This window comes from Nycticebus coucang, chromosome 9 (genome assembly GCF_027406575.1).
Source record: "Nycticebus coucang isolate mNycCou1 chromosome 9, mNycCou1.pri, whole genome shotgun sequence".
Lineage (NCBI taxonomy): Eukaryota > Metazoa > Chordata > Mammalia > Primates > Lorisidae > Nycticebus > Nycticebus coucang.
The window spans coordinates 26,882,119-26,910,024 of NC_069788.1; the positions used below are offsets into that span (position 1 = coordinate 26,882,119).

Genomic DNA, 27,906 nt, shown 5'->3' on the forward strand with positions numbered 1-27,906 from the left:
TGGCTCAAAGGAATATAGCGCTGGCCCCATAAGCTGGAGGTGGCGGGTTCAAACCCAGTCCCGGCCAACCCCCCCCCCCCCAAAATTATCTACTTGTATAATTTGTACACCTGGATTTTTATTGCAACGGCCCAATGCCTGGAACATAGCTGGCACATGAAAAACATTACAATGTAAATATATAAATGAATAAATTTGCCTAAATTAAATGGTGGCTATTCATAATTGGAAAATCTTTCTTAGTTGATAAAAACATGTTTAACTGATAAGTTGATGTATCTATAAATTTACATTGTATAATTATTGTTATTTCAATGATACAAAACAAATTTAGCTATAAAAATAAATGGTGGCTATTAGATCAGCGGACACAGGAGTAGAAATACGGCAAGAGGGGCATAAAAGAAGAAAGGCTAAATTTCTGGGGAGTGAAACAAGGAAGCAGTAGGATATCTAGCTAATGAAGGCCTTAAATTATCCGAATAACCATGAAAAGCATAAAGGATCTTCTGTTTGTGCCCCAAGCCCCCTTAGTCCTAAAGGTCTTAAGAGACACCCCATCATCTTTCCTCCTTGTACGGGTCTTTAGAATAATTTCTAGAGTAGAAAGCTCTAAAGAAGAATCAGAAATCTTTAAGAATAACAAACGCACTGTAAATCCATGGCAAGGGAGTTATGGTTATAACAACAGTTATAAGTGATTTTTTGTTTTTGCTTTATCTTGTTCAAAAGCAGACCTTCGCTCACGTGGTCTCCTTGGCATTTAACCCTTTCAAGAACTGGATTGAGAGTAGGCTTCTGCCGCCCAAATGCGGTTCCAGAATCCTCGCACGCCTGGCATTAAAAGAACCAAGAGTTCAGAGCATCGTGAACTTCACAGCTGCTATTGCGCAGGCTCTGTGTTCCACGCAGGCTTATTAGGAAAAAAGGGGATAAAAATTGCCCCTAGACACGTGAACCAGAAGAGACCAACCCCAGCGACTGCTCTCTACTGCATCGGATTCTGGAATTTACAATCACGAAAGTTCTATTGTCCCGCGATTGGCTCCGGGGCTGCATGACATCATAGCGCTTGATTCATCCCTCGGGCCCCGATTGGTTGGCCGCGCCATTGTGACGTCACTGTCAGCCCACGTTATGATTGTAGATACCCGGCGCCTTCCTCTTCCCATCGCGGCGGCTCCTTGCTACCGGCGCCTCCCTCCTACATCCTCCCCTGCCGGGCCGGCCACGGGCACTTCTGCTGCTACTGCTGCCGCCGCCGCTCCTCAAAACTGCTCCTACCCCTCGGGCCAAGCGGTAAGCCGTGAGCTCTAGGAAACTTCGCCTGGGGCCGCCGCTCGGCCATGACACCCGCGCGAGCGCGCGGCCGGGACGCGGGCTGCGAACTGCCGTTAGGTCTGGAACCCGGCGCGGACAAGTAGCTTGCCTCCGCGGCCCGCGCTGCCGGTTGGGCAGGTCCGGGAGGCAGCCCGGCTCGTCCGGCTCAAGGAAAGCCGTGGCGGGCAGAACGGCTCGTCTGGCCGCCGAGGCTGGGGTAGGGAGGCTTGAGACTTCCCCGTGATGCTGTCGCACCTGTTCGGCGGGTGGAAGCCACACGCGGGCACCCTGGCACTCTGACAGGCGCTGCCGGGGCACGACCCTGCGACCAGACAGGGGGCAGCGGAGATGGGTTTGTGCGCCCAGGTCCTTCCGCCCTGCCTGGATGAACTCGAACTCGTTTGTGGGTGCCAGGTCCGGGGGAGCGCCTTCTGAGAGCGCTCTTTCTTTGGGGGCAACAAAACCTGAGTGAGTTCGAAGAGCTTGTGTGGGGTCGCGCGCGGGTTGGGGACACAGAGAGGACCTTCCGGCCTTTTCTTTCTCTTCTCCCTGTTTCCTTTAACCTTCAGACCTTCCCTCTACCCCTTGGAGGGAAGCTTGCTAACCCGGGACCACTCGGTTTTTATTGAAACCAGATAACTGAAGCCCTCCTTACTCGGGGAAGGATGAGGCTGGTGGGTAGTCGAGAGGGCGGGGACTCGAGGGCGATCGGGGCGGCCCTTTCACGGAGTCTGGGCGCGGGAGAGGCAGGAGCGGCGGGAGAGGCGGGAGCGGCGGGCGGCTGGGGAGGCGCGCGGTGCGGGAGCGGCCCTGGGCCGGGCGGCTGTAATGTATGTGGAGCGGCCCTGGGCCGGGTGGCTGTACTGTATGTGGCGTTGGGAGTTGTAAGGAAAAGTGCCCTTTCACTGTTTCCACGCCAGTAAGACTCCCCACCCCCCGCTTCCGATGGGGGAAGTAGTGCCTAGAGCAAGAGTTGTTCTTTTTGAGCGGTCTTGCAACTGTTCCGTGCATTTGGACTTGGCGTTTTCTTCTCCTCTGATTGTGAGTTAAGGTCCTTGATTGCACATTTGGAGAATGCCTTTAGCCGAGTTTTGCAAAGTGGGAGGAGGTCGGGTTTGGACGTTAGCTGGTTGGGAAACCGAGAGGTTACGGAGGGGAATTGTGGGGGAGAGATGAGCAGCCTTTTTTTTTTTTTTTTTTTTTTAATAACGGGACCCGTGGCAGGAAGTGCTTTATAGGGTTGTACGGAAGAGCTGATGTTGCTTGTTAGGTTTTGTAACTTGGTTTTCTAACTACTTGGCAGATAACCTGTTCTGCGCTTTTTTTTTTTTTTTTTTGAGACAGTCTCACTTTGTTACCCTTGGTAGAGTGACAGTGGCGTCATAATTCACAGCAACCTCAAACTCTTGGGCTCAAGTGACCCTCTTGCCTCAGCCTCCCGAGTCGCTGGGACTACAGGCACTTACTTGCCCAAAAGTTCGGTACTTTCAGAGACGAAGGATGGGGTGGGGGTGGGGTAGGTCTCTTGGTCAGGCTGGTCTCGAACTCTTGAGCTCAAGCTATCCGCCCGCCTCAGCCTCCCAGGGTGCTGGGGTTACAGGCGTGAACCACCGCTCCCGGCCCTGCACTTGTTTTTTGCTTGTACGTCTCAGCCAGCAGTATTTGATAATCTACCAGATGCAGACAGGCGGCTTTGCGTTAGATGGCCGTGGCAAAAACTTCAGCTTTCCATCTGTGGCTGGAGACGAACATTTTCCCAGCAGCTCAGATACTGCCTGGGATTCTCCAAGAAAGCTCTGCGCTTGAAAAAGAAATGTTACTCATTTTCCTTAGATGAGAACTTCTCATTGCCATGAATTTTTTCTATTCTGTTTCTCCTTTTGCACTTTTCTTTCTCTTTCCATTTCTAACAAGACAAAAGGGAAAATGTTAATGATGGTTACAGATGGGTAATTTTACAGGATAGAGAACTTTGCTGAAAAGTGAAAGTAGAAAGCATACTAAAATTTGATTGTCAGAGTTTTCAAGAAGAGTATCTTGTGCTGCAGACACTTTCCTTGTCTTGATTTGATTTCCTTGTCTGTAATAGAGGTTCCATGTTGCAGAATTATTACAGATTTCGAGAAATGATACAACAAAAGAGCTCAGCATTGGGTCTGTCAAGTGGTGGTTTGATAAATGTTTCTTCTCATTCTCTGATACCAAGAGAGCTTCTTTTTGATTAGAGCCCTTAATTTTTAGATGTTTTATGTATGCAGAAATCTTTTTTTACTACCACCTTTTTTTGCTGTCAGCATAATTTATACTTATCTGCCTTTTTCTAGAGGTGAACATCCATCCTTGGGGTCTTACTTCCAACTTGAAATAAATTAAGGCAAAACTATTTACCTTCCATAGGATGACTTTGGTGCCTAAGTAAATAGTAGAGAGTGCAAGTAGATAGTTTTGCCTTTTTCTTTCCCAGACATATCCTTCTCCTTTAAAATATTTTGTCTTTTTATTATTATTATTATTATTCCTCTATGCTCCCCCCAACTCTTCTGTTACAAATGGGATAATCCTTTTATTAGTTAACCTATAAATAAGTGTTTTCACATATGCATTCCATTTCAGGTACTATTGATGTGAACATGTACCTATTAACGATTGCTTTCCAGACGTAATCCTTACAACATCCCTGTGAGATGTTTCATCCCCACTTTTTGAAGAATTGAGAGCTAAGGCCTAGAGATGTCACTTAATTCTGTCTTCTACAACATCCCTGCTCCTTTGTACTGCTAGCATTCTTGGTCCAGTGGCCTGTGTGCCATTTATGTAGCTCTGTTATTCTGTAACTTAAAAATCTTACCTTGTGCTTAAGAGGTTTCATCTTAAACGAATCCAAAACTAACAAGATGTCATCTCTCCAATCTGTTCCTTTCCCTCTATCCTATACTTAATTTGTTCTGTTTATTCATTGATTTTGTTAGTTATCAAGTCTATATTTAATGTGTATGGGTGGAGGGGGTTGACTACCAAGATGAGTAGTGACACAGTTCCTGATCATGGAGGGCTTCCTGATTTAATTGGCTCTTTAAGCCTTGTATGCCCAAACTTAATCTACACTTTGGACCAAAAGGGAGTCAAAAACAGATTTCTTTAGTACTTGGCTACCTTTATCTGGGAAAGCTTTATGGCAGAACTATCCATGTTGGACATATCATTGGCTGGCAAACAGATAACCCAACTCAGATGGGCTTACTGGTTCCTACAGTTGGCCAGGCAGGGCAGTGAAAAAGCCTGACCTGAAAAGTCCTGAGAAAGGTCTTTTGCCCCCTTTGTTCAAAGTCTCTTAGATGCCACTTGCATCCTTAAGCTGACTTTGCAAGATGACTGCCAGCAACTGCCACCTTAGGCACACAGGGAGACTTTCCTTCCTTCCACCTTCCAAAGCCTTAAGGTGTTTTGGCTTAGGCCTTGGTTGCATGAAGCAATAACTGGAACAGTGGAAATCTGATAAGCTAAGACTCTTCCCAGAACCAGGGTTTAAACCAGAGGGGAATCTCACCTCACCTATTTGCCTACTGTACCTTCAGGGAGGGCCTGCATGAACACAGGAAGTCAGCTGCAGTTTCTACTGTAAGGACCTAATAGGTGATTGGGTTAAAATAAGTTGAATTGAATCAGCATTTGAGTTTTGCTTTCCATTACATAAAGGAGTCTTCATTGATAGGCAGGAGTGGGAGTGTTCTAGGCAAGAGGGAATTGGGGAGTAAACAAGTGTGGAATCATTGGGCAAAAGGTAAGTACTACAGTGGTGGAAGCTGGTAGAGAGGACAAAAGTGTAAGGAAAGGTTAGACAAGTTATTGATTTAATAGCAATGGCTGACTGATTTGAACTATTACTATTGCCAGACCCCACATTAATCACTTCACAAGGACTTACCTTTATTATTAATGGGAACTAAAGCATTCCCATTTTTCAGGTGAGGAATCGGGGGCTCAGGGAGATTTAGACATTTGCCCAAAGTCACAAAGCCTTCCAGCTCAGGTTGACTCGACCCTTTAACCTGCTCCCTCTCCTGAGGTGTTTGGTAACAGATTGCCACTAAGCTTTTGAACAAGGAGGAGTGCGCTGTGCGTGCTGCCAGAGTGTGTGGGATGGATTGGCATGGACGGAGGGGGCAATGTGGAGAGGCCGAGAGGCTGTTACAGGGGGCCAGGGCAGGGCAGGAGCCTGACCTGGAGCCACAGCTCTGAGTACAAACTGAAGAGAGCTAATTGTAGGAGGTTGTGTCCAGTATAGGACCTGGAAACCAACTGGATTCGAGGGCCACTAACAGAAGACCATTATAGGGCCGAGTGGAAGAAAAAACATGGTGTCACAGAGAATGGAGGAAGCTTTGTGATCAGATGGAAATATCCTAACAGCCGAGGAAATAGATATCCAGACAAGCCATTCCTTCTTCAGGTTCTGGTTCTTCATGGCCAGCCTCTTCAATTTTGGGTTTCTCTTCTCCAAACACACATTTCAAGCATATTACATGCATTCTTAGACACAGTTTTTCTCATTTTAACATCTGGGCAGAGATTTAGCTTATAATTAGTGGTATCTTAAGACCACTTAGTAGAAATTGGGATACTTCCCACACCTTTCAACGAAGTGTCATTGGTGGGAAAAGAAAAGTATTGCTAAAGATCATACTGCCAGTAACAACAGGCAGAGCCAGGGGTAGGAACCAAGACTTCTGGGCTGCTTCTACCCTCTGGGTTACCTCAGCTCACAGAATGGATGTTAACATACACATAGCCTCATGCTACAAGAGTATAGGAAACATATGCATGTTTGCCTGTTTATTCAAACTGAAGTAATTTGAGAAGATGTGAAGTCATGGTTGTTTGTAGAGTGCCTCGTTTGTGTATAGAGAGAGGCTGGCAGCTGTGGTTTCTTGTCTTAACTTGCCATGAACTGTAAGAAAATCAACTGTGGGCATTGGTCTCTTTCTTTAAAATGAAAGATTAACATTTTTTAATTTTTGTTTTTGCTTCTCCCCCACCCTTCCACCCCCGCTTTGTGTCTGCTTGACCAGGGCTAGAGAATGAAAATTGAGATCATTTAGGTCTGAGAAATACAAGATGTCAAAATAAGTGATAGAGATTGCAGCAGCAGAAACAAAGTGCTACCGGTTTTCTCTTTAAGAGATTAAAATATGCCTACTGGAGAGGTTCTGGTCTAGCAAAATTGTTCAAGAGTTGTTCAAGAAACTAATCTGACCTTAATTTTGAGTTTTTGTAACAGGAACCTCTTCACCCCTTTCCATGCTCACATTTCACCCCAATTTTAACCCATAAAAATATTATCATTACCAAACTTCTTGGCTCCTACTGGCGTGTTTCCTCCATGGGAACATTTTTAGTTGACTTATAGGCATTCATTTTTAGAATTGTGTAGTCCCTTGGATTTAAAATTTTGTACTTGGTGAGTTTTTAGAAAGACTAAATTCCCACCCTCCCTCCTCCCTCATTCCCTGCCAGTTCTTTGTGAAGTGCATTTGTGACTGTTCAGGCAAGAGTATGCTTAGTATTCTTCATGTCTTAAGTTAGACTTTTGTTTGATATCTTCTTGCTTACTGGGATTTAGGAAAAAAATTGTTTTTAAGATTCCTAATGCCGATACTGTCATGCTTTGTTTAATGGGGGAGAATAACCATTTTCTTGAAATACACCTGTGATTTATTTTTTTTACTCTAATCCTGTGGTTATACTAGGTCAGTGCCCTTCTGTTAGCACATGCTCGTTATAGGTTACTCTCTATTAAGTCCCACTTTTGCCCCTTCCTTTTCTGCAGGTCAGCAATTTCATCCTGTTAAGATTTAATCTTTTGTAGGCCCATACTAAATAGACTAAATTAAAACCTTGATGGAGAATTGACCACTCAGGTCTGTATTTTATTTGCGTTTCTGAACCCCAGAGTACTTGTTCCCTTTGGTTTTGGCATAGCAAATGCTATGATAAAATGATGGTTATGAATTTCTCCTTCCCCAAAGAATAGTTCTCATGGTACCAAATTCAGTAATCATTCATTTGCTTTCCTGGGAGTTTGCATATGTGGTGTATGTCCCTAGGGATAGTGTTCTGGGTACTTCTGCTTCAGTCTTTGGCAGAAGAAATAAATTACTTAATATTCACAGAAGTTGTTGACACCTCAGTCAGCTTTGTGTGTGAGTTGATAAGTACCTCTGAAAATTTGACTTGGCTTCTTTTGGAGCTTCTGAGTATTTATCTGTTATACATCTCGGGTGCTTTTCAAAGAGCGTCTACTGTGCTGCTTTTAAGTAAGGAAAGCAATAGGAAGCAGATTGCATTAGCAGACTTGGAGTTAACAGCCATGCACCTGTGTGGACTTTGCACTCTGCCACTTAGGCTATGTGGGCTTCATTCAGCAGGTAACTTACTCCACCTCTTCAGGACTTCAGGATGTGAAGTTGGAGGTGATAGTACCTGTGCCTACTTAAGGTGTTGGAACTGTCAGTATAATGCATGAAAGTTGGGTGGGGCCCAGAATTAATTTTATTAGCATAGTAAAAAAATTTCTCTGTCTTAACAAGATACTCACTGAAGTATTATTTATAATGACAAAAGATGGGGAGAGTTAGAGTAAATGTCCTTTAAAAGAATAAATTCTACTATAGCTGGGCAGTGGAATACTTTACAAATTTAAAAAGAATGAGGCTGTTCTGTGGGTTCTGAATATAGTTGCTCAGTACTGCATACCAGGCACTTTTTTTTTTTTTTGGTGAGATGTCTCACTATGTCGCCCTGGGTAGAGTGCTGTGGCATCACAGCTCACAGCAACCTCAAACTCTTGGGCTTAAGTGATTTTCTTGCCTCAGCCTCCCAAGTAGCTGGGACTACAGACGCCCGCCACAATGCTTGGCTATTTTTTGTTACAGTTGTCATTGTTGTTTTTAGCTTGCCTGGGCTGTGTTCAAATCCTCCACCCTCGCTGTATGAGGCTGGTGCCGTAACCACTGTGTTATGGGCGCTGAGCCACTAGGCACTTTTCTAAAGCACTCCACGTAATATTCATTTTGGCTTCACAAAACCCCACAAAGTAGGTACCCCATTTTTAAAGATGAAGAAACTAAGGTAGGGCTTGGCTCCCATGCTCAGTGGGTAGGGCGCTAGCCACGTACACCAGGGGGGCTGGTGGGTTTGAACCCAGCGCAGGCCTGCTAAACAACAACAATAACAACAGCAAAAAAAAAAAAAAAAAAAGATAGCCAGGCATTGTGGCGGGCGCCTGTAGTCCCAGCTACTTGAGAGGCTGAGACACCTCGGACTCTACCGAGGACAACATAGTGAGACTGTCTCAAAAAAAAAAAAAAAAGAATAAGGTAGAGAAAAGTAAAGTCTCTTCAGAGCTAGGATTTCAAACCCAGGCAGGCTCATTATAAGGTCTGATCTTAACCATCCTGCTATGCTGTATGCCTGTCAGACCTAAATGGTGATCTTTGCATTTGGTTTTAGATAAAGAAGGCAGTGTTTGGTGGCTCACACTGTAATCCTAGCACTCTGGGAAGCCAAAGCAGGAGGATCACTTCAGGTTAGGAGTTTGAGACCAGCCTGAGCAAGAGTGAAACCCCATCCCTACTAAATAGAAAAAATTAGCTGGGGGTGGTGGTATACACTTGTAGTCTCAGCTACTCAGGAGACTGAGGCAAGAAGAATGCTTGAGTCCAGGAGTTTGAAGTTGCTATGAGCTAGGCTGATGCCATGGTACTCTAGTGCAGGCAACAGAGTGAGATTTCTTGAGCTCAGGCAATCCACCCACCTCAGCCTCCCAGAGTGCTAGGAGTATAGGAGTGAGCCACCACACCCAGTCCTTTTTTCATGTTAAAATGTTCTTTAAACTTTTAAACTAGAAAATAAGACAGAAACACACACATTGGCCTAGGCCTACACAGGATCAAGAACCTCAGACTCACTGTCTTCTACCTCCACATGTTTTGTCCCATTGGTGGAGGCCATGCATATGGACCTGTCATCTTCTGTGGTACCAATGCCTTCCTGTGGAATATCACCTAAAAGACCTGCTTGAGGAGGCTGTTGTACAGATTTTATTTTTAATAATTAGAAGGAATATACTATACAAAAGTATAGTATAGTAAATACATAAACCAGTAACGTAGTCCTTCATTACCAAGTATGTGCTGTTCATAATTGTATGTGCCGTACTTTTATATGACCAGCAGTGCAGTAGGTTTGTTCATACCAGCAGCAACACAGACACGCAGTAGACGGCATTTTGACATCACTAGCTGATAGGAATTTTTCAGCTCTTGTAATCTTATGGACCACCGTGATATATGTGGTCCATATATGAATGAAACATTGCTATACGGTATGTGACTGTATTTTTGATGATACCTATTATAATATAGGCCGCATTAAGGGGCACTGTACTGGGCTTCTGTGTTTGGGATAAAGGCAAGTTTCCTACCACCTTCAGTTCTCTTGGGATTCTTAGACCCTTTCAGAACTGAGTTTTCCTTTTGGATGCAGATCTCTAGTCTGAAATCATTATGGTGGCTCTAAGTACCATCATACCTAAAATAGGAGACTCACAAAATTCACGGTATACCTTATATATTATCATGGAATCTGAACAGGTGATAAAACAACTATTGGCTTTAGACATACTCTATAGAAGAGATGAATACCTGGTTACTAGATTGTGTTTGCCTTTTTTAAATGCCACATTGTAGGAGGGTTTTTTTCTTTTTTACTTACTGTTGACTCTGCCTCTCCTACTCATTTACCCCCACACCAACAACAGTTAAAAACGTGGGTGTTTAGATTTAAATTTTTAAAGAAGTGTGGGCTTTTTTTTTTTTCTTCAGACAGAGTCTCAGTTTGTCATCCCCAGTAGAGTGCTGTGGTGTCACAGCTTAAAGCAACCTCAAACTCTTGAGCTCAAGTGATTTTCTTGCCTCAGCCTCCTGAGTAGCTGGGACTACAGTAGCGCCAATCACAATGCTCATGTAGTTTTTCTATTTTTAGTAGAGATGGGGTCTTTCTTTGCTCAGGCTGGTCGCGAACTCCTGAGCTCCAGCAATCTAACTGCCTCGGTCTCCCACAGTGCTAGGATTACAGGCGTAAGCCACTGAGTCTGGCCCTAAGAAGTGTGTTTTCCTGTTATATGACTTATTTATGGTACACAGTTTGAATTAGAATCTTTTAAGACATTTTCTTTAAGACATTTTCTTTTGGAGGGGTTGTATTACTAATCTTTATTAGTTATATTTCTCCACCCTCTTTGAATTTCAGCTGAAGGTATAACACTACCTTTATGTATTTTGTACAGCTTAGCTTGGAGAACTCAAATGGTAATTCCCTCACCTGATAATTTATTTTGATTATTTAAGTAATCATATCAGTTAAGAAACTGCAAGCAGATAAAAATTATAAATAGCTGCCCATGGCAGAAAATACTGCTTAACAGCTTTCTGGATATTTGTCTCCCAGCTATTTGTAGTTGGGAAACATTAGCCAAGTCTTCTAAAAGAACCAGAGGCTCGGCGGCTGAAGCGGCTAGGGCGCTGGCCACATACACCGGGACTGCCAAACAACAATGACAACTACAGCATAAAAATAGTCAGGTGTTGTGGCAGGTGCCTGTAGTTCCAACTACTTGGGAGGCTGTGTAGGCAAGAGAATCACTTGAGCCCAAGAGTTTGAGGTTGCTGTGTGACGCCACAACATTCTACCCAGGGCGACATGGTGAGACTCTGTCTCAAAAAAAAAAAAAAAAAAAAGAACCATTAGAGGCCTGATACCATCTTGGTGTCTGTTGTCTGCCTTGGCCATGAATTTGTCTTCTCTCTACAAGTATGTGCTTCGTCTAAGAAGGTAGCTGCTCTATGAAACAGGTGGGAGCTTCCCCAGTATCTAAGACCTCCAGTGTCCCTAGGAGAATGCTGTAAATACTGTGGTGGTTTCATTTTCAGAGCAGCTTCTTTCTATTTCCATTACAAATAGTAGTAAGGTTTGAAATGGGCTGGCTGATGAAAGTTGCTATGTCTAGTGACAGTTTGGTAGGTGTTTTTCATCAACCCCTGGTACAGAATTCAGGTCTGAGTTTATAGTCTGAGAAGTGGGACACATTCTAAAGGGCCTCCCAAGATTCCAAATTTAGGTAAATAGTTGCAAAGTACTGTTGGAATATCAAATTTCACCAGGTGATAGATCAACTTGCCCATAGGTTCAAATATCCACCCACGCACCCACCCATTGTTCATCTCAGATGTTTATTTCTAATCCATTTTGAACTCCAGACTCATAACTTCTCTTCAGCTGATTCACCTGGATGCTCACATACCTCTCCTGGGCCAACACGGTCAGGAGCACCACCTCCACCGATTTGTCTGGGCCATCAAGCATAAGCAATAGCTGGGTTCCTTCCTACTTTCTTCAGCTGCCATGACCAAGTATTGTCCACTTAGGTTCCTCCCAGTCTCTTGCAGCTGCCCCCATCTCCATTGCCCTAGCCTTCAGAGCACATCAGTTCCTACCTGGATGACTACAGTTTCTCTCTGGTTCCTTGCGCTCTCCCCCATGTTCTGGGCTCTGCTCTCTTGCCCACCTTGCCTTCTCACATAGTAAGATCATTGTACTCTACCCTAAAAACTTCATTTACTTCCTTTTCAGGGCTGTCCTTGATCTAGTGTCATGTCCCACCACTTGCCTGCCTGTATGTAATACACCCTTCACTTTGAACACACCAAGAATTTCACCCCCAAATACTCCTTGTCTGTTCCTGTCTGTCCTCTGCAAAAGCTGTGTTTTAACAGTTTCCCTACAAAAAAAGAAAAAAACACAAGAACAAAACAGTTGCTGAAAAAGCTCTGTTCTTCTTAAGTTGACCCCTCATACCTTAACCTTTGATGTTTTTGGCTGAATTAGATGTCCCCATCCCTTCCTGGCTATGTGGCCTTGATCCCAACACCTATCTTGTATGTATCTCAGTTTCCTTGTTCCTAAAGCAAAAATGATCAGTGCTTTCCTTTCTTGATTTCTAAAAACTAAGTGACGTGGTACCTATTCAGTGCTTTGCATAAGGTCTGGCATGTTCATCTCTGTGTATGTGAGTCATTATGAAAAGTTTTGAGATATACAAAAATCAAGAAACATTAAAATCTTCACGGACTCAAACAAATGAAGTCTGAGTAACACTGATAAGCTGTGTTGAAACCTGGGCAGGTAAATCAGAAAGAACGCTATTGGCTATGTTTCTTGGAAGTGAAATAATGGACCATAACACAGTCTGTCTCAAAACTTTTGTAGTGATCCACATACATACTGACTAGCATGTAGTATGGATATCCAGCAATTGTTTGCATGAATGTTTCTCTAACTGCTTACGCACTTTCAGATAATAATCAGTTCTGTAATCTGTGCTAATGGCTGGGTGAAGCTGAGTATTCCCCGATAGCCTGAGAACTCTTAGTGCTTCACAAATGAGAAGCACTCTTGGGGAGGGGACTTTGGAAATCTGGTTCACCTGCTTCTGGGCTCAGAGAGATCAGCAACAGCAGCCCTCAGATCACAGACATCCTACTTGTGCGGACATATAGGAGACATGTGCTGTTATTTTAAAGGGCCTCACATACCTGGGTGTTGCCTTGTAGAGCTTTCAGGTAGAGTACACCAGCAGTAGACCAGCCTGGTGGCATTGTGCTCAAGGAAAGAATAGTCACCTATGGTATATATGCAATCAACTATTCCACGATGAAATTACAGTGGGAACTTGTGCTCTTTTTAAACTTATTTTGGTTGGCAGCAACGTGGACCCCCCCCTTAAAATAGATGGTATAGGTTGGACAGAGCCTGTCTGCTTCAGTAGCCACTTGGTCAGCATTTATCAATCACTCACATCCACTTACTATTGGGCATTTCTCATTTACCCTCTGATAATTGGATCCTACAGAGAAACCTTATAGTCTTTTTACCAGCAAAAAAATTATAATCCAATGGGAAAGATGAGGTATATACTTGGAGCAACAGGTAATTATTGGTACTGCAGATATGGGTATGTATGTTGTAGTTAGGTTTGGCTATAGGTGATAGAGATGCCAAAATAATAGGCTGCCATAATGGGACCCCAAAACAAAGTAGAAGTTTGTGTCTCTTACAAAAGGCTAGATGGGTGGTTCAGGGCTCGTATGACCCTCCTGAAGCTTCTTCTAGCTCATTGTACATCAAGTTTGGAGTGTGGCAGCCTCGGCCCCCAGGCAGCAAACTGGACAAAGAGAGAAAGTAGAAGCACAAATGATGCTTTCTCCTAAATTCCCAGAAACTGCCCCTAGACGATTTGCTTATGTCTCAACTGGCTATAACTTAAAAATGTGGTCACCAAAGTTACAAGAGGCTGGAATATCTCATCTTGATTCTAGGTGGCCCTGTACAGCTAAGTCCCGCTACCGTGTGTACAATTTGGGCACCAACCACCAGTCTGCACTGCAGGTCATGGACAAGACTGATAGTCCCCACCCACCTAGGACTGAGAGTCTGAGGGAGGACCCCAGCAAAATGAACATGTATCGACAGTACAATGATGAGGCTCGTGACAGGGTGGCGAAGGTGTGCTAAAGGGGGAAACAGGAAGGACACCCAGGTCAGGCTGGAGGAAGAGGAAAGACTGCTTGGAGACTTAGTAGTAGTCTGTCTGGTAGAAGTGGACAGAGTATGCATCAAGAGCTCTGAGAGGCGGGGGAGCTGGGGAGCTGGAGGATGGAGGAACATGTGAGGAACTGAAAGTCAGCAAGGCAAACCACAGAGGGAAGCTGGGGTCTGATCATATCGGCCCTGGGGGCAGCCTGGAAGAATTTGGATATTTTCCCAGGAGTCTTGAGCAGATTTCTGCAGGTGAATAATCTAGAAAGATGGTTTCTGGGGTGAAGAGCAAATACAAGACTGAGGACAGGACAGATCCACTGGAAGGGAGTATGTTAATCCAGTTGAGACGTGGCCCCACCTGGAGAGTGGCTTTGGGGATAGAGGGAAGTGGGTACAAATCCTGTTAATCTCATGGAGGTTAAGAATATAGAAATAATTTGGTCTTTTTACTTTACACGTAATGAAACCAAGATCAGGATTTTACGTGTCTTGCCCAGGGTCACACGGCTAGCTGTAGAGTAGCACCAGAAATTGTTTATCAACGCTTCCCTTTGTGTCACCACCAAATGTGCTAATTAGGGAAAACAGGACATTGTGGGCCTTTTGAAGCCATCACCAGGACCTGAAGCCTCATGGGCTTGGTGTCTAGTGCAGAGAGAGGAGTGTATCCTGCTGTTGGGTCTGGGTTCTGGGAAGGTTATGGGGCTTGCTAGAAGGCCCCTGTATCTTTACAGAAATATAGGATTGTGATGGAGGTCAGTTTTGGGTTTGTTGAGTTTGAGGTTCACGTGCACCATATGTGAGTGGAGGTTGGGATTGGGGATGCAGGATTAGGTGTCATTGGTCCTGATTTTTCTATACCCTTTAAATTTCTTTAGTGAAAGGGTCTCAGCAACCTCTTCTGAGTCCAGTATGTCACATGCATTAAAATTAATAGATTTTTTCCCCAGTGTTTAACCTGTTTTTTTGCTGCAATTTGAATTCTCTGTGCCCTCAAAACCTTTTAATAAAATAAGTTAATATTAAATAATAAGTAAATTAAAATAAATTAATAAAAATTAACAGTTCTGTGGCCCTCCCTTGCGTATTTTACCCTGTGCTGCAGGTCTTCTTCCTGAGAGCCTCTGTGGCTCCGGTTGGTCTCTCTGCCTCTGTCACTCAGTCAGTCCAGGGCACAAGCTTCACATACTGTCAGATCTAGTGGAATGAGTTGGGGAGGGCAGAGTCCCAAACAAAACTTGCTGGTTTATGCTAGAAAAAGGGAAGTGGCACACCTATGGTGCATCGTTTTTTATTTTTTATTTTTTTTTTTTAATTGTTAAATCATAGCTGTGTACATTAGTGCAATCAAGGGGTACAATGTGCTGGTTTCATATACAATCTGAAATGTTCTAATCAAACTGTTCAACGTAGCCTTCATGGCATTTTCTTAGTTATTGTATGTAGACATTTGTATTCTGCATACCTACAGTGCATCTTACAAGGGTACATGTGAAATTTACTAGGTGTAGATATAAATGTCTTAACACAGTAACTAAGAAAATGCCGTGAAGGCTATGTTGTATATAAAACCAGCACATTGTGCCCCATGATTGCATTAATGTATACAGCTATGATTTAATAAAAAAAAAAAAAGAGAAGTGGATGCTCCTTGCTATATTATGTTCACATCCATCTTTAAAATGTCAGTTTGTCATCAGACACTTATTTTGACCTGTTTACATCCTAAAAGTCCTTTGTTCTGCATAATTAACTTGGTTGTAGTGATTAAAAGTACAGCCTATTCCCTGAGAAAGTAACTACATAGAATGTAATTACATTAGAGATCTTTTCTGTGGTGCCACATTGTTTTTTTGCCTGTCTTGATGGTGTTTTTATCACTGCTTGGTCACTGTCCTTCTACGTGATATCATTTGTGCCATGAAATTTGAGTTTACAGGTGAAAAGAAAGATTTTTAAATGAAGGCTGTACTGAATATTTAAAAATTTAAATGCTAGCTCGGCGCCTTTGGCTCAAGCGGCTAAGGCACCAGCCACATACATCTGAGCTGGCGGGTTCGAATCCAACCTAGGCCCCCCAAACAACGATGACGGCTGCAACCAAAAAAAGCCAGGCGTGTGGCGAGCGCCCGTGGTCCCAGCTACTTGGGAGGCGGAGCCAGGAGAATCGCTTGAGCCCAGGAGTTGGAGGTTGCTATGAGCTGTGATGCCACAGCAGTCTACCCAGGGCAACAGCTTAAGGCTCTGTCTCAAAAAAAAAAAAAAAAATTAAATGCTATTTAGATAGGTGATAAAACGTAATGACTTCTATAAGCCACACAGGAATTTACTTACAATTATCATTATTTATACAGATGTTCATAAAGTTCACGTGCAGTTTACTGTGTTAAACTATTTTAAATTGCATATGAGCTTTATGTCCACCCTGTATTCATTCTCCAGAAAAGCAAAGAAAATTGAAACAAGATCCTCCTATTCATTCAAACTGACCAACTTAACTATCCATTCTCCCTTCCCTTTGTCCTTTGATTTAACAAAAATAAGATTTGTGTGTGTTAAATTGTGAATTGTCATTTACATTAATCAGTATCCCTAGAAGACAAAGCCCCCAAAACGTCCTGAAAGCATAAAACAAATGCAGCATAAACTGGTTTAGACATAAGATGGAGAGAGGAGAAAGTGTTAGTCTTGTTTGGGGGTACCATTAACATTTCAGCTGTATTATCCATTGTAAATAGTCATGATTCCCCTTCTTTCTTCAAATCAAGTTGGTTTCCCCTAATGAGATGGTCCTCCTGGTTTTATAGACATTTCTCTGTTACGTTTTCCAAACTAAGAAAGCAAAGCATTTTGTAGGGAGAAATTTGCAAATGTCTGCTCTATAATGGTGACCTGATGATGAATGCTCAGAGCTCTAGTTTAAAGGCACTGAGTTTCTTCATAACTTATGAGGATATGTAATGCACCTTTATAGCAGGGAAGTGTTAAGATTCACAAAGGATTTGTTCTCTCTAAACCCTGAAAGGTGTGCTTGGAGAGGTGGAATGTCGCTCTCAAATCTTATTTGGGGCAAGGAGTGTCATGTAATTTTCTTCCTCTCTATTTCGTCTCCCCTCTCTCCCTTGCTGACCTGCTTTTATTCCTTCAGCTAGGAGTCAGCTTTAAGGAGTCAGCTGAGGTCCAGCTAGTGATGTAGGGGCAGATAGTGCCTGTAGCTACAGCTCTGGGGGAAGGTGGCACAAACTTTGAAGAACTTCGTACATGATGCAATTTGAACTGATGAGCAAAATAAGCCAAAGAAACTAGTACTGGGTGAAAATTGACTAAGATGATGGCAAATGGAAAAAATGGTTTGTAAAAGTCTGTTGTGGCAAGTTGAAATTAGGAAAATGAATTTTCGACTTTGATTCTGAGCTATCATTCTTTTTCCCCCTCCTCCCCCATCTCTTTCCCCCACTCTCTCTGTGTATGGAAACACTCTTCAGCATTTATGTAGTGGTTGATAATTGAATATACTCTATTTGCAGTACTACCTAATGTGATTGAACCACATTATTTCATTATTTATGATTTAAGATTGTAATTTTTGCTGAGTAAGTTTCCGTGAGGAATGTCGTCATTTGGAAGGGGACTTAGTGTCTTGCTGTAGTTAAAGAAATTTTCGCAGTTTTTATGCCGGCAGTAATGTGAAAATCAAGTCACTGCTATTCTTTTGGTCCTGTTGAATTTTTCTTTCTTTTTTTTTTTTTTCTTTTCCGTGGTTTTTGGCCAGGGCTGGGTCTGAACCCGTCACCTCTGGCATATGGGACCAGTGCCCTACTCCTTGAGCCACAGGCGCCGCCCTGTTGAATTTTTCTTAATACACACACCATACCTTATATACTTTTTCGATCAGTCAGTAGGAAATTACTAAAAACTTGTTTCACAGAGTACTTTTTTTTATCTTTCAAACTTTTATTTAAGTGCAGATGGATCTTAGATCTTGTTGAAAGCAGCCACGTCCATAGACTGCACATAATCCTCAAAAGCAGTGATCCGTTCCTCCTGCATATCAGTTCCTACTTTGTCATCTTCAACTACACACTATTTGAAGTTTTTTAATTCCATGTCCCACTGGAACTAGTGTAGAGGATCCCCAGACCAAGCCGTCTGCTTGAATGCTTCTGACACACTTCTCTTAATTTTGCCATATCTGTCTCATCATCTAGACTTGGCAACAAGAGCAGGTTTTTTTGGCTTTCTTTGATTCATACTGTGCAAGATGCTCTTCCCTTAGTTTCTTTGCTTCTTCACTTTCCTCTTCATCATCAGATCCAAAGAGATCAATGTCATCATCTTTACTAGTGTCTTCCACATCAGCAGGGCTGGACTTGCCCAAAGCTTTCTTCACTCCTGGCAGGCTGGCCTTTTCCTTTTCATAAGACTTGATGTGATTATACCAACGTAGGGCATGACACAAGTTGGCGGGCAGGGAGCCAGAGACTGCTTCAGACACTGCCAACATACCCCTCAAGGTAGCTCTTGTCCACCAGGTAATCTTTGAGCACCTGGAGGCCGGTGGAGCCTTTCAGGTCTCCAAAACCCATAGCGCCAGTTATACCGAGAGTTGGGCAGCAGCGGAAGGAAAGAGCGCAAAGAGTTTGCGTCCATCGCTAAGCGAGGAAAAAGTCATAGAATACTTTTAATTACAAGCTATTTATTACAAATTGTATTCATTATTATTAACTCATTTCCCAAATGTTCACAAAATTTAGCAAAATGTTTTAGCAAACTTCAAGTATTTGAGTATTTAACTACTAAAATTGAATACAGTCATGAGTGGCGTAATGATGTTTCAGTGAAACATACACAGTGTTTGTCCTCTAGGATTATAACAGCTGAAAAATCCCGTTGCTCAGTGAAGCTGTACGCATCTTCATGTCCTTGGGCAGTGCATTTCCCATGTGTTTGTGGTGAGGATGATGTAAACAAACTCACTACACTGCTAGTGCTATAGAAGTGTATGTTTACCAAGTAAGAAAGTCACAGTAAGCTAGTTAATTTATTGTGAAAGAAAAATATCTTTGTTGGAGGCGCCTGTGGCTCAGTGAGTAGGGCGCCAGCCCCATATGCTGAGGGTGGCAGGTTCAAACCCAGCCCCGGCCAAACTGCAACAACAAAAAAATAGCCGGGCGTTGTGGCGGGCGCCTGTAGTCCCAGCTGCTCGGGAGGCTGAGGCAAGAGAATCACATAAGCCCAAGAGTTAGAGGTTGCTGTGAGCCCTGTGACACCACGGCACTCTACCGAGGGCGGTACAGTGAGACTCTATCTACAAAAAAAAAAAAAAAAAAAATCTTTGTTACTTAGCATAGCCTAAGTGTGCAGTGTTTATGCAGTCCACAATAGTGTACAGTAAAGTTCTGGGTCAGCGGTTCTCAACCTGTGGGTTGTGACCCCTTTGGGGGTCAAATGACCCTTTCACAAGGGTCGCCTAAGACCATCCTGCATATCAGATATTTACATTATGATTCATAACAGCAAAATTACAGTTATAAAGTAGCAACGAAAATAATTTTATGGTTGGGGGTCACCACAACATGAGGAACTGTATTAAAGGGTCGCAGCATTAGGAAGGTTGAGAACCACTGTTCTAGGTCATCACATTCACTCACTACTCACTGTCCCACCCGAGCAGCTTCTAATCCTGCAAGCTCCAGTCATGGTAAGAGCCCTATACAGTTATAACTGGTGGTACAGCCCTGTACCACCAGTTCTCTCTTATACTGTGTTGATACTATACGTTTTCTATGTTTGGATCTGTTTAGATATACAGATACTTAACCATCGTGTTACAGTTGCCTGTAAGATTCAGCACGGCAAGGTGCTGTACAGGTTTATAGCCCAGGAGCAGTAAGCTGGACCATATAGTCTATTTGTAGATGTAGTACATCATCTATTTGTAGTACATCATCTAGTTTTGCATCAAGAGCACCCTACACAACAACGAAATCACCTTACAATGTGTTTCTCAGAAGATGTCTATAAAAAGACTCACTCTTTTCCATGTGTGTATGTATATGGGATATTTGCCTTCTCAGTTGAGAAGCTAACATATATGTCTTCTTAGAAGTAAAACTATACAGAGGGGGAGAATTCTATATGCAGCTTTTAATACAACTCCCGAACTTTAGTTTTCACTTTTAAAAGTTATTGAGAACCTCAGAGAGCTTTTGTTCATGTGGATTTTATCTGTTGGTATTTATCCTACTAGAAATTAATTTTAAATTATTTTATAATACTGATAATTGCAAAATAATTATGAATATACCTTAAAAAATTAACCTATTATACAATAACATAAACACCTATTCAAGAATATGTTTTTCAAAACAAAAAGTTTGGTGAAAATAGACATTGTTTGACATTTCTGCCAATTTCTTAAGCATCTGGCTTAACACATTAACTGCCATGTGAGTTATATGGACAATCCTCAAGTTACAAACATCCAGCTTACTTACAACTCACACTTAGGAACAGAGCCTATTGCTGTTAAGTGTCCGAGTTACAAGTACCTGACTGATGGACGACTAGCACTTAAGAATGGATGCTGTTACAGGTAATAGGTAAATGTACACAGTCTAGCTTCGGTACAAATTCATCTTAAGAACAAACCTACAAAACTGTCTCCTTTGTAACCTGGGGGCTGCTTGTATTTACCTTACACTGGTTTAGAGCCTGGAGACTCACGTATAACTCACACCTCTTCACCTGTCTTGTCCTAATATAACAAAACACTGTGGCCCCAAGGAAATTTTTTTTTCTAGTGTGTTAGTCAGTGTGTTAAGATTGCTGCAGCCAGCCTTAAAGAAAGATGGAGACTTTACCTCTTTCATGTTTACATGGATGGAGCTGGAACATATTCTTAGTAAAGTATCTCAAGAATGGAAGAAAAAGTATCCAATGTACTCAGCCCTACTATGAAACTAATTTATGGCTTTCATATGAAAGCTATAACCCAGTTATAACCTAAGAATATGGGGAAGAGGGAGAGGGAGGGGAGGGTGGCTGGGCAGAGGGAGGGTGATTGGTGGGATTACACCTACGGTGCATCTTACAAGGGTACATGTGAAACTTAGTAAATGTAGAATGTAAATGTCTTAACACAATAACTAAGAGAATGCCAGGAAGGCTATGTTAACCAGTGTGATGAAAATGTGTCAAACGGTCTATAAAACCAGTGTATGGTGACCCATGATCGCATTAATGTACACAGCTATGATTTAATAATGAAATAAAAAAGATTGCTGCAGTCTCTGGAAAAGGTTTTATAATGGTGACAGAGATGAAAATGCAAAAATAAATTCTCAGCTGTACTGTGAAAGTAGTTTCATCTCACAGAACCCCAAGGCTCCCCTTAAGGGGTATCTGGACTACACTTTGATAATCCTTGTACTAATAGGTCCTATGTATTGTAGTTTTAAAGAAAGAGAACCCTTCTACTTAGGTATTAAGCATTTTTTTCGTTTTATTTCCCAGTAACTGCCTTCTGATTCCCTGTGTCCTAAGTACATTTCTTGATTTATACTTGTAGGCTACGTGTGGCACCTTCACATTTGAACTCTGTAAGTAGTTTGTCAGATGTGCATATTGTATGGTAGCCCTCCATAGGGAGATAGGATAATAATTTAGAAGTAAATCCATGTCCTCCTCACAGCACTGGTTGCCTGGGTTGGTGCTCTATAGGAAGGCAGTACGTTAATTTTTAAAATAATATCCAAAGCAGGAATGGATTGAAGTAAATGAAGAGATAAGGTCTCAGTGTAACATGAATGACTTTTTAGATGTTCATTTTATTTTTTAGTTCATCACTTTCTCTTTGCTGTCTGTACATTGTAATATTCTAGTTTTCAGGTTGGCTGAGTTTTGGAATAGTTTTAAAAATAGCTAATTTCTTCATTTATGCCTGTTCGATAGCTATTACTTGTCCTTTTTTTCCTAGTGTTGATTTTGGACAGTGCCTTTGTTCTTATAAAAATTTGCTGCATCATGGCTCACATCTCCATCTTGCTTTATGTAACCATTTAACCTTTAATTCCATGTGGTACAAAAAGCTTCTTCTGGCCTTTTCTGCGTAATGTTGGATCAGATAGATCTTTACTTTGGGGACTGTAAATAGACCATTAGCTGCCTCTTGATTTTACTGCAGGGAATACTTTCAAGATGTTTATAACCTCAGGTTCTCTGATACTTGACTCAGGTATCTGTACAATTAAGCTACCTTATTTCTAGAGACTGATTTTTTTTAATGGGATATAGTTTGCACTGTTCGATATAGTAGTCACTAGCTACATGTAGCTGTTGAGATCAGGTTGACTGACTGCTGGTAAAGGCGCAGGAGGAGGAGAGGGTGGGTGGGAACTTGCATTATGAGGGAGAGGGATGTCTTACTTCAAAAGTGGACACATGGTGGGGACGGGGTCCCAAGTTAGAGGTCACATGTGGAAACGTGAGCTCATGTAAAGTGGGATCATCTCTTCTGTTTGTAGATCAGAGTGACTTATAACTGTCCACTGCAATAAGCAGTGGACACACAACTTTCTAAGGAGGTGTAAAGCTCGGCAACCTTGCCCTGCTGGGTGATGGTGCAGGGCTCCTGTTGTGAGTACCTCCCACTAGTTGGAAGCAGGTTGGTGGAAAGAAGAGCTTTTTTTGAGACAGAGCCTCAAGCTGTCGCCCTGGGTAGAGTGCCATGGCTTCACAGCTCATAGCAACCTCCAACTCTTTGGGCTCAAGCGATTCTCCTGCCTCTGCCTCCCAAGTAGCTGGGACTACAGGCGCCCGCCACAACGCCCGGCTATTTTTTGGTTGCAGCCATCATTGTTGTTTGGCGGGCCGGGGCTGGATTCAAAACCACCAGCTCAGGTGTATGTGGCTGGCACCTTAGCTGCTTGAGCCACAGGCGCCGAGCTGGAAAGAAAAGCTTTTAAAAGAAAATTCTCTCAGCCATATGAGGAAAGCAGACCTTCGGCTTCCTTCTGCTTCCTCTGGTGAGGGCAGTTAAGGCCAAATCGCTGTTCTTCAGGTGTGGGGTGCAAGTCTCTTTCCAGCCTCCTCATCCAACATACCTTCAAGGACTCAGATGTCAACCGTATGTAAAATAATTTGTATTTGGGGTATGAATGTACACAGAGGGACCTCACATAGGCTGGGGCTCTGGGAGAGGAATTAAGGAAGATTTCCCTGGAGGACACCATCTTTCAGCGGGGGCTTACAGCAAAGAAAGGAGGGAAGTGAGGTAGGCGGGTAAGGGAGTTTCCCTGAAGTGGGATCTGCCTGAGAGGAGAATGTGCTGGAGAAGGTGAGAGGAAGTGGGTGGGCTTGGCGGGCCATGAGCAGGAGGGCGGCCAAAGTTGGGCTAGGAAGCAAGTGTGGGCCAAGGTGCGATGGGGTCTCTAAGGACTTGGAGACTATATCCAGAGAGCAAGGGGACAGAAGAGATGGTCCTCTGTCCTCAGTCAGGAGATGGAGCACTGGTGCAGTGTGGAGATGGGCAGGAGGAGGTGAGAGCTAGGCTGAAAGCTGACTGGGACACCAGTGGAAGAATGGGCCTTGGTGTGGGACGGTGTGCCCATGGCAAGAAGTGGATGTTTATAAGGTACCTAGTAGATAGCTCCAACAGGTTCAGAGATGACTCAGTTCTGACACCCTACCCCTCCCTCCGCCTTTCTGTCTATTGTATCCTTTCCTGCCTCCTTATCTCTTCAGGCTCTGCCTTCTGCTTGAAATGCCCAATTAGCATTCTGTCTCCTAGGTCTTCCACCCTGCAAAGGCATTAATAAGCAGGCCAAATGCCACGTGTATGAAGTCTTCCCTGATGCTCTGCTTAGAATTAATTCACCTAACATATTTATGAAGTGTCCTCATGTTTTAATGTACTATAAATCATTGCTGACTTGGCTTTTCAGTGGAGTGGAAGGTGGACACCTGACAGTCAATTGTGTGGCTGTTTAATGAGGTAGAGTTTGAGCCATTTCTCAGGCCCACCGGGTGTTGCAGTTCTTCCTAGAGTGTGAGCCTACTCCCACCTTCACTCTGGGTAGCAGTTCCTTGGCCTACTCATGCACACCTGTCAAACTCTCAGGTGAGGGTGAAGCCCCACTCCTCTGGGAAAGCCTCTCCAGATGCCTTGGCTCGCCTCTTCCTTACTGGGTGCTAGTGTGATGTTATTAACTTTCTGTGAGTATGTGACTCCGGTTGTATTGGACAGTTGTAAACTCTTTCAGAGTCATTCCATCCACAAGAATGCCTGTAAATAGTTGACACACATAAATAGCTACATACAGTACATGACCGTCATAATTTCCCATAAATGATAGGTAAAATATGGATACTTTCAGAAAAACGATGTTTGGACATAAGTACCGTGCATTTAGCTTAAGACGTGGTAATAGGTGTCTGAGTTGTGTTTTAGATTGTAGAATAATACTTTCGTGGTTCTCCTTTTCTGTATTTATCCATAAATTGTCCCGTACTTAGATAAGACATCTAGACACGTGTGAATTTGGTCACTACATGGTAGTAAATAGAGTATGACACGCAGCATTTTGGAGAATAAGTTGTGAACCAACCTACCTGAAACGCATCAGTAAAAATAGGATATCTGCATTGGAGAATACATCTTAGGATGCGGGGCAAAGTCAAGGCGACTAGGTGACTACATGGTCCATTTTCTACTTTGTTGGAGTCTACTCAGGACAGTGATAACAGTGTCAAAAAAAGTCTTTGGCCTCAGATTAATCTGTATTTCTAGCCATTGAAGAGAGATCATTTCAGGCGCTTTCTCATGTTTGCAAATCTCTCTGGAAGTTCTTTTTTACATCAAATCGCAAACTAATTCTCCTCTTTGACCCACTTTGGAGATGAAGAAATTATGGTTTTTAACATTTTTCATAGCCTTTCTCTTTTTGTCTCAATATAAAGATAGGAAGTTATCCCCAAATCATTGCTCGTATTTCCCCCCTTAATTCTTTATTTAATCTATGTTTTTTAAATGTGTATTTTAATTACATGAACTTTATAATATCTTTGAATAGAGATAGATCTGTACCTGATTTCCTAGATGCTCCATATTCACATTTTAAAAGGATTATGGGAAAAACTCATTACTCATTATGGCTCTAAAAACCTACGGGTGCTGAATGCAGTAGGCACATTTGTCATTTCTTGTCCTGTTAATCCTTCTGGACACTCTGAAAAGAAGTATGTTTGAGACTTTTTAGTCATAGCCTTATTGAAATCATGTTACTACTATATTTGCTTTCATGATATTTCTCAGCAGGCCTAATACCTGAGAATTAATATAACTTCATTTATTCTGTTTCCAGGACAACAAAATCTGCCTGATGATTCATTTGAATAGGGAAGAAAACCCAAATCAAGTGTGTCACATAAGCATCATAATGAATGTAAGCACTGACTCACTGACATTCTATTTGGTGCCCCACTGTCTTGGTGTTAGGTTGTCTTGGGCACAAGTTGTTTCTCACATAACCTTAGATTACCACTTGGGACTTGGGAGTAATCATAGGTGTCTGTAGGTTGCTAGTTTGATGCATGTTCATGTTTTCCTGGCTAAGTTAAATTTAGTCTCATCTCAGCATGAGCGGCAGTTTAAAGCTCAGGTTGTAAAGCCAGCAGCCAGGATTTTAATCCAGTTTTCACCAAGTACAGGCTCCATAACTTTTCATGTATGAGGCTGCATTTCCTCTGTAAAATAGGGGAAAAATAACTCTTTGCTGGTGTTTTGAGAAGACTAAAGAGTATGTGTGCACTGCGTGGTTGCATGGTTTGATGCTGAATACAAATTAAGTGTTCATTGTTAGCAGCTATTAAGATTATTATCCTTGGTGTGTTTTCTGTTTTTAATGATGTTACAGTCCTGATGCAAGAGACTGGATAAAGAAAGAATATTATGGTTTCATAATGAAACCCTCTTAACTTATTAGCAAAGCATTGCAATCCATAATGATGCGAGCTTTGTTTGATGCTGGGACAAATTAGGCCATAGATAATGCCATTTCATCCTGTTAAACCGTAACTTACTCCAAGTGCTTGCCCAACGTTTTGCCGGTTAAATTTTCTTTTCAGTGTGACTTAATTCTCAGATAGTGGACCACTTGTAATCAGGAGGATTTTATGACCCACATAGGAGTTGGTTGATTCTAAATTGAAACTGTTGTCTCCTATGCTGTTTCTTTTATTGTTGATGTGGTGATTGAGCCAAAAAGTTCAGGCGAAAAGACGCTTAGGGGTTTCTCATTTGTGTCCTTTGACAATCATATAAAATTTCACTGTGAGCAAGTCAAAATATTTTTCTAACTGCTCACTTAGTGCCTCCACAAGGGATTGGAAAAATCAAGCTGTTTTATGCTGCTTTATTTACAGTAATACTAATGATATAAACCAGATTTGACTGACTCAGCCACAGATTAACAAAAATGGAAAGTGTTACGTATATAGTTAAAAAAAAAAAAAAAAAACAACTAGAAGGAGTCATCTTCAAGTTCTTAAATACATAAAACATTTTGGCTTTTTAAAATAAAGTTTCCTGAGCCTCTCTCACCAGGACTGAATTTAGTGTTGTTTTACAGGGCCCCTTTGTGGTTGGGTTTGTTAAGGGTCTGTTTTTTAAAAAACCAAGAGTTCATGTCCCTAGACAAAATAGATACTTAACAAATGCTTGAACTGTGCTTTTAAAAATATGTACTTATTTTCAAGGATTGCTATTTATGTGAGGCACAATACTTTTTGGAGGTTTTAGAAATTGGTAACCAGACTTAGCTCCTTCATTTGAAGGGGAATTTTTGTGGAATGCAGACAATTCCATTTACAATTTACCAAGAACTCAAAAGAAAGAATAACAAGGAACTAATTAGCAAACACCAGCTTATATTCACAAATAAATCCTTTTGAAAGCAAAGGACACAGAGTTCGCTATTCATTTTTTCTGTTATGATTGTTAGCCAGAAATACTTCCTTTTTTTTTTTTTTTTTTTTTTGAGACAGAGAGTCTCACTGTGTCACCCAGACTAGAGTGCCATTGCATCACCCTAGCTCACAGCAACCTCAAACTCCTGGATCTAAGGGATCCTCCTACCTCGGCCTCCTGAATAATGAGGCTACAGGTGCTTGCCACAACTCTTTACTAATTTTTCTATTTTTAGTAGAGACAGGTCTCACTCTCACTCAGGCTGGTCTTGAACTCCTGAGCTCAAGCAATCTTCCTGCCTAGGCCTCCCAGAGTGCTAGGATTATTGGTGTGAGCTTCCACACCCAGCCCAGAAAGAGCCTTTATTTACACAAATTTTTAGAGTATATGTTCAGTGTTTATTTATTCAGCCATTGGGATTTCTGTATGAATTTTATTTTCAACATTCTCAGAACATTTTATATTAGCCTAAATTAGCAAGAAAAAAAATTTTCCCCCTTTTGGAGGGTTCGAGCCTGGCCCGGGCCTGTCGAACAAAAACTACAACAAAAAAGTAGCCAGGGGTTGTGGCAAGTGCCTGTAGTCTCAGCTACTAGGGAAGCTGAGGCAAGAAAACCGCTTAAGCCCAAGAGTTTGAGGTTGCTGTGAGCTGTGATGCTACGGCAGTCTACCAAGGGTGATAAAATGAGACTCTGTCTCAAATAAAAATAAAATGTTTCCCCCTTGTGAGATAACCTGATTCTGGCATTGGTACTTTTTACATGACTGTTTACATAGACCTTGCAAGTGGGAATGTAAATTGGTAAAATGGAAAGGAATTTTGCAGTATTACGTGAAAGACCCTTTGGCCTAATTGCATGGTATGGGCAGTCAGCTTGGTGTACACTCCCTGGATCTTACATGAGCTAGAAGGCAGGGAGCTCTCTGGTCTGATGCTTATCAGAGCATGGCTGAGCCTCTGC

General features: G+C 42.4%; 1 protein-coding gene and 1 pseudogene across 6 annotated transcripts in view; one reads left to right on the forward strand and one right to left on the reverse strand.

Moving 5' to 3' along the window:
* Positions 1–985: 985 nt before the first annotated feature.
* The window catches only part of ELOVL5 (ELOVL fatty acid elongase 5), an 85,834-nt gene continuing 58,913 nt past the window's right edge, over positions 986–27,906 (forward strand). The window contains exons 1-2 of one of the 6 annotated variants that reach the window (XM_053601501.1): positions 986–1,299; positions 25,341–25,421. In XM_053601501.1, coding sequence (XP_053457476.1) covers positions 1,138–1,299; positions 25,341–25,421 — 243 coding nt within the window. In that variant the 5' untranslated portion in view covers positions 986–1,137. Of the gene's footprint in view, positions 1,300–1,376; positions 1,789–2,143; positions 2,362–25,340; positions 25,422–27,906 lie in introns of those variants that run through there. The other 5 variants (XM_053601499.1, XM_053601495.1, XM_053601497.1 and 2 more) reach the window with 5 other exon arrangements.
* On the reverse strand, positions 17,938–18,944 carry LOC128593475 (elongation factor 1-beta-like; annotated as a pseudogene).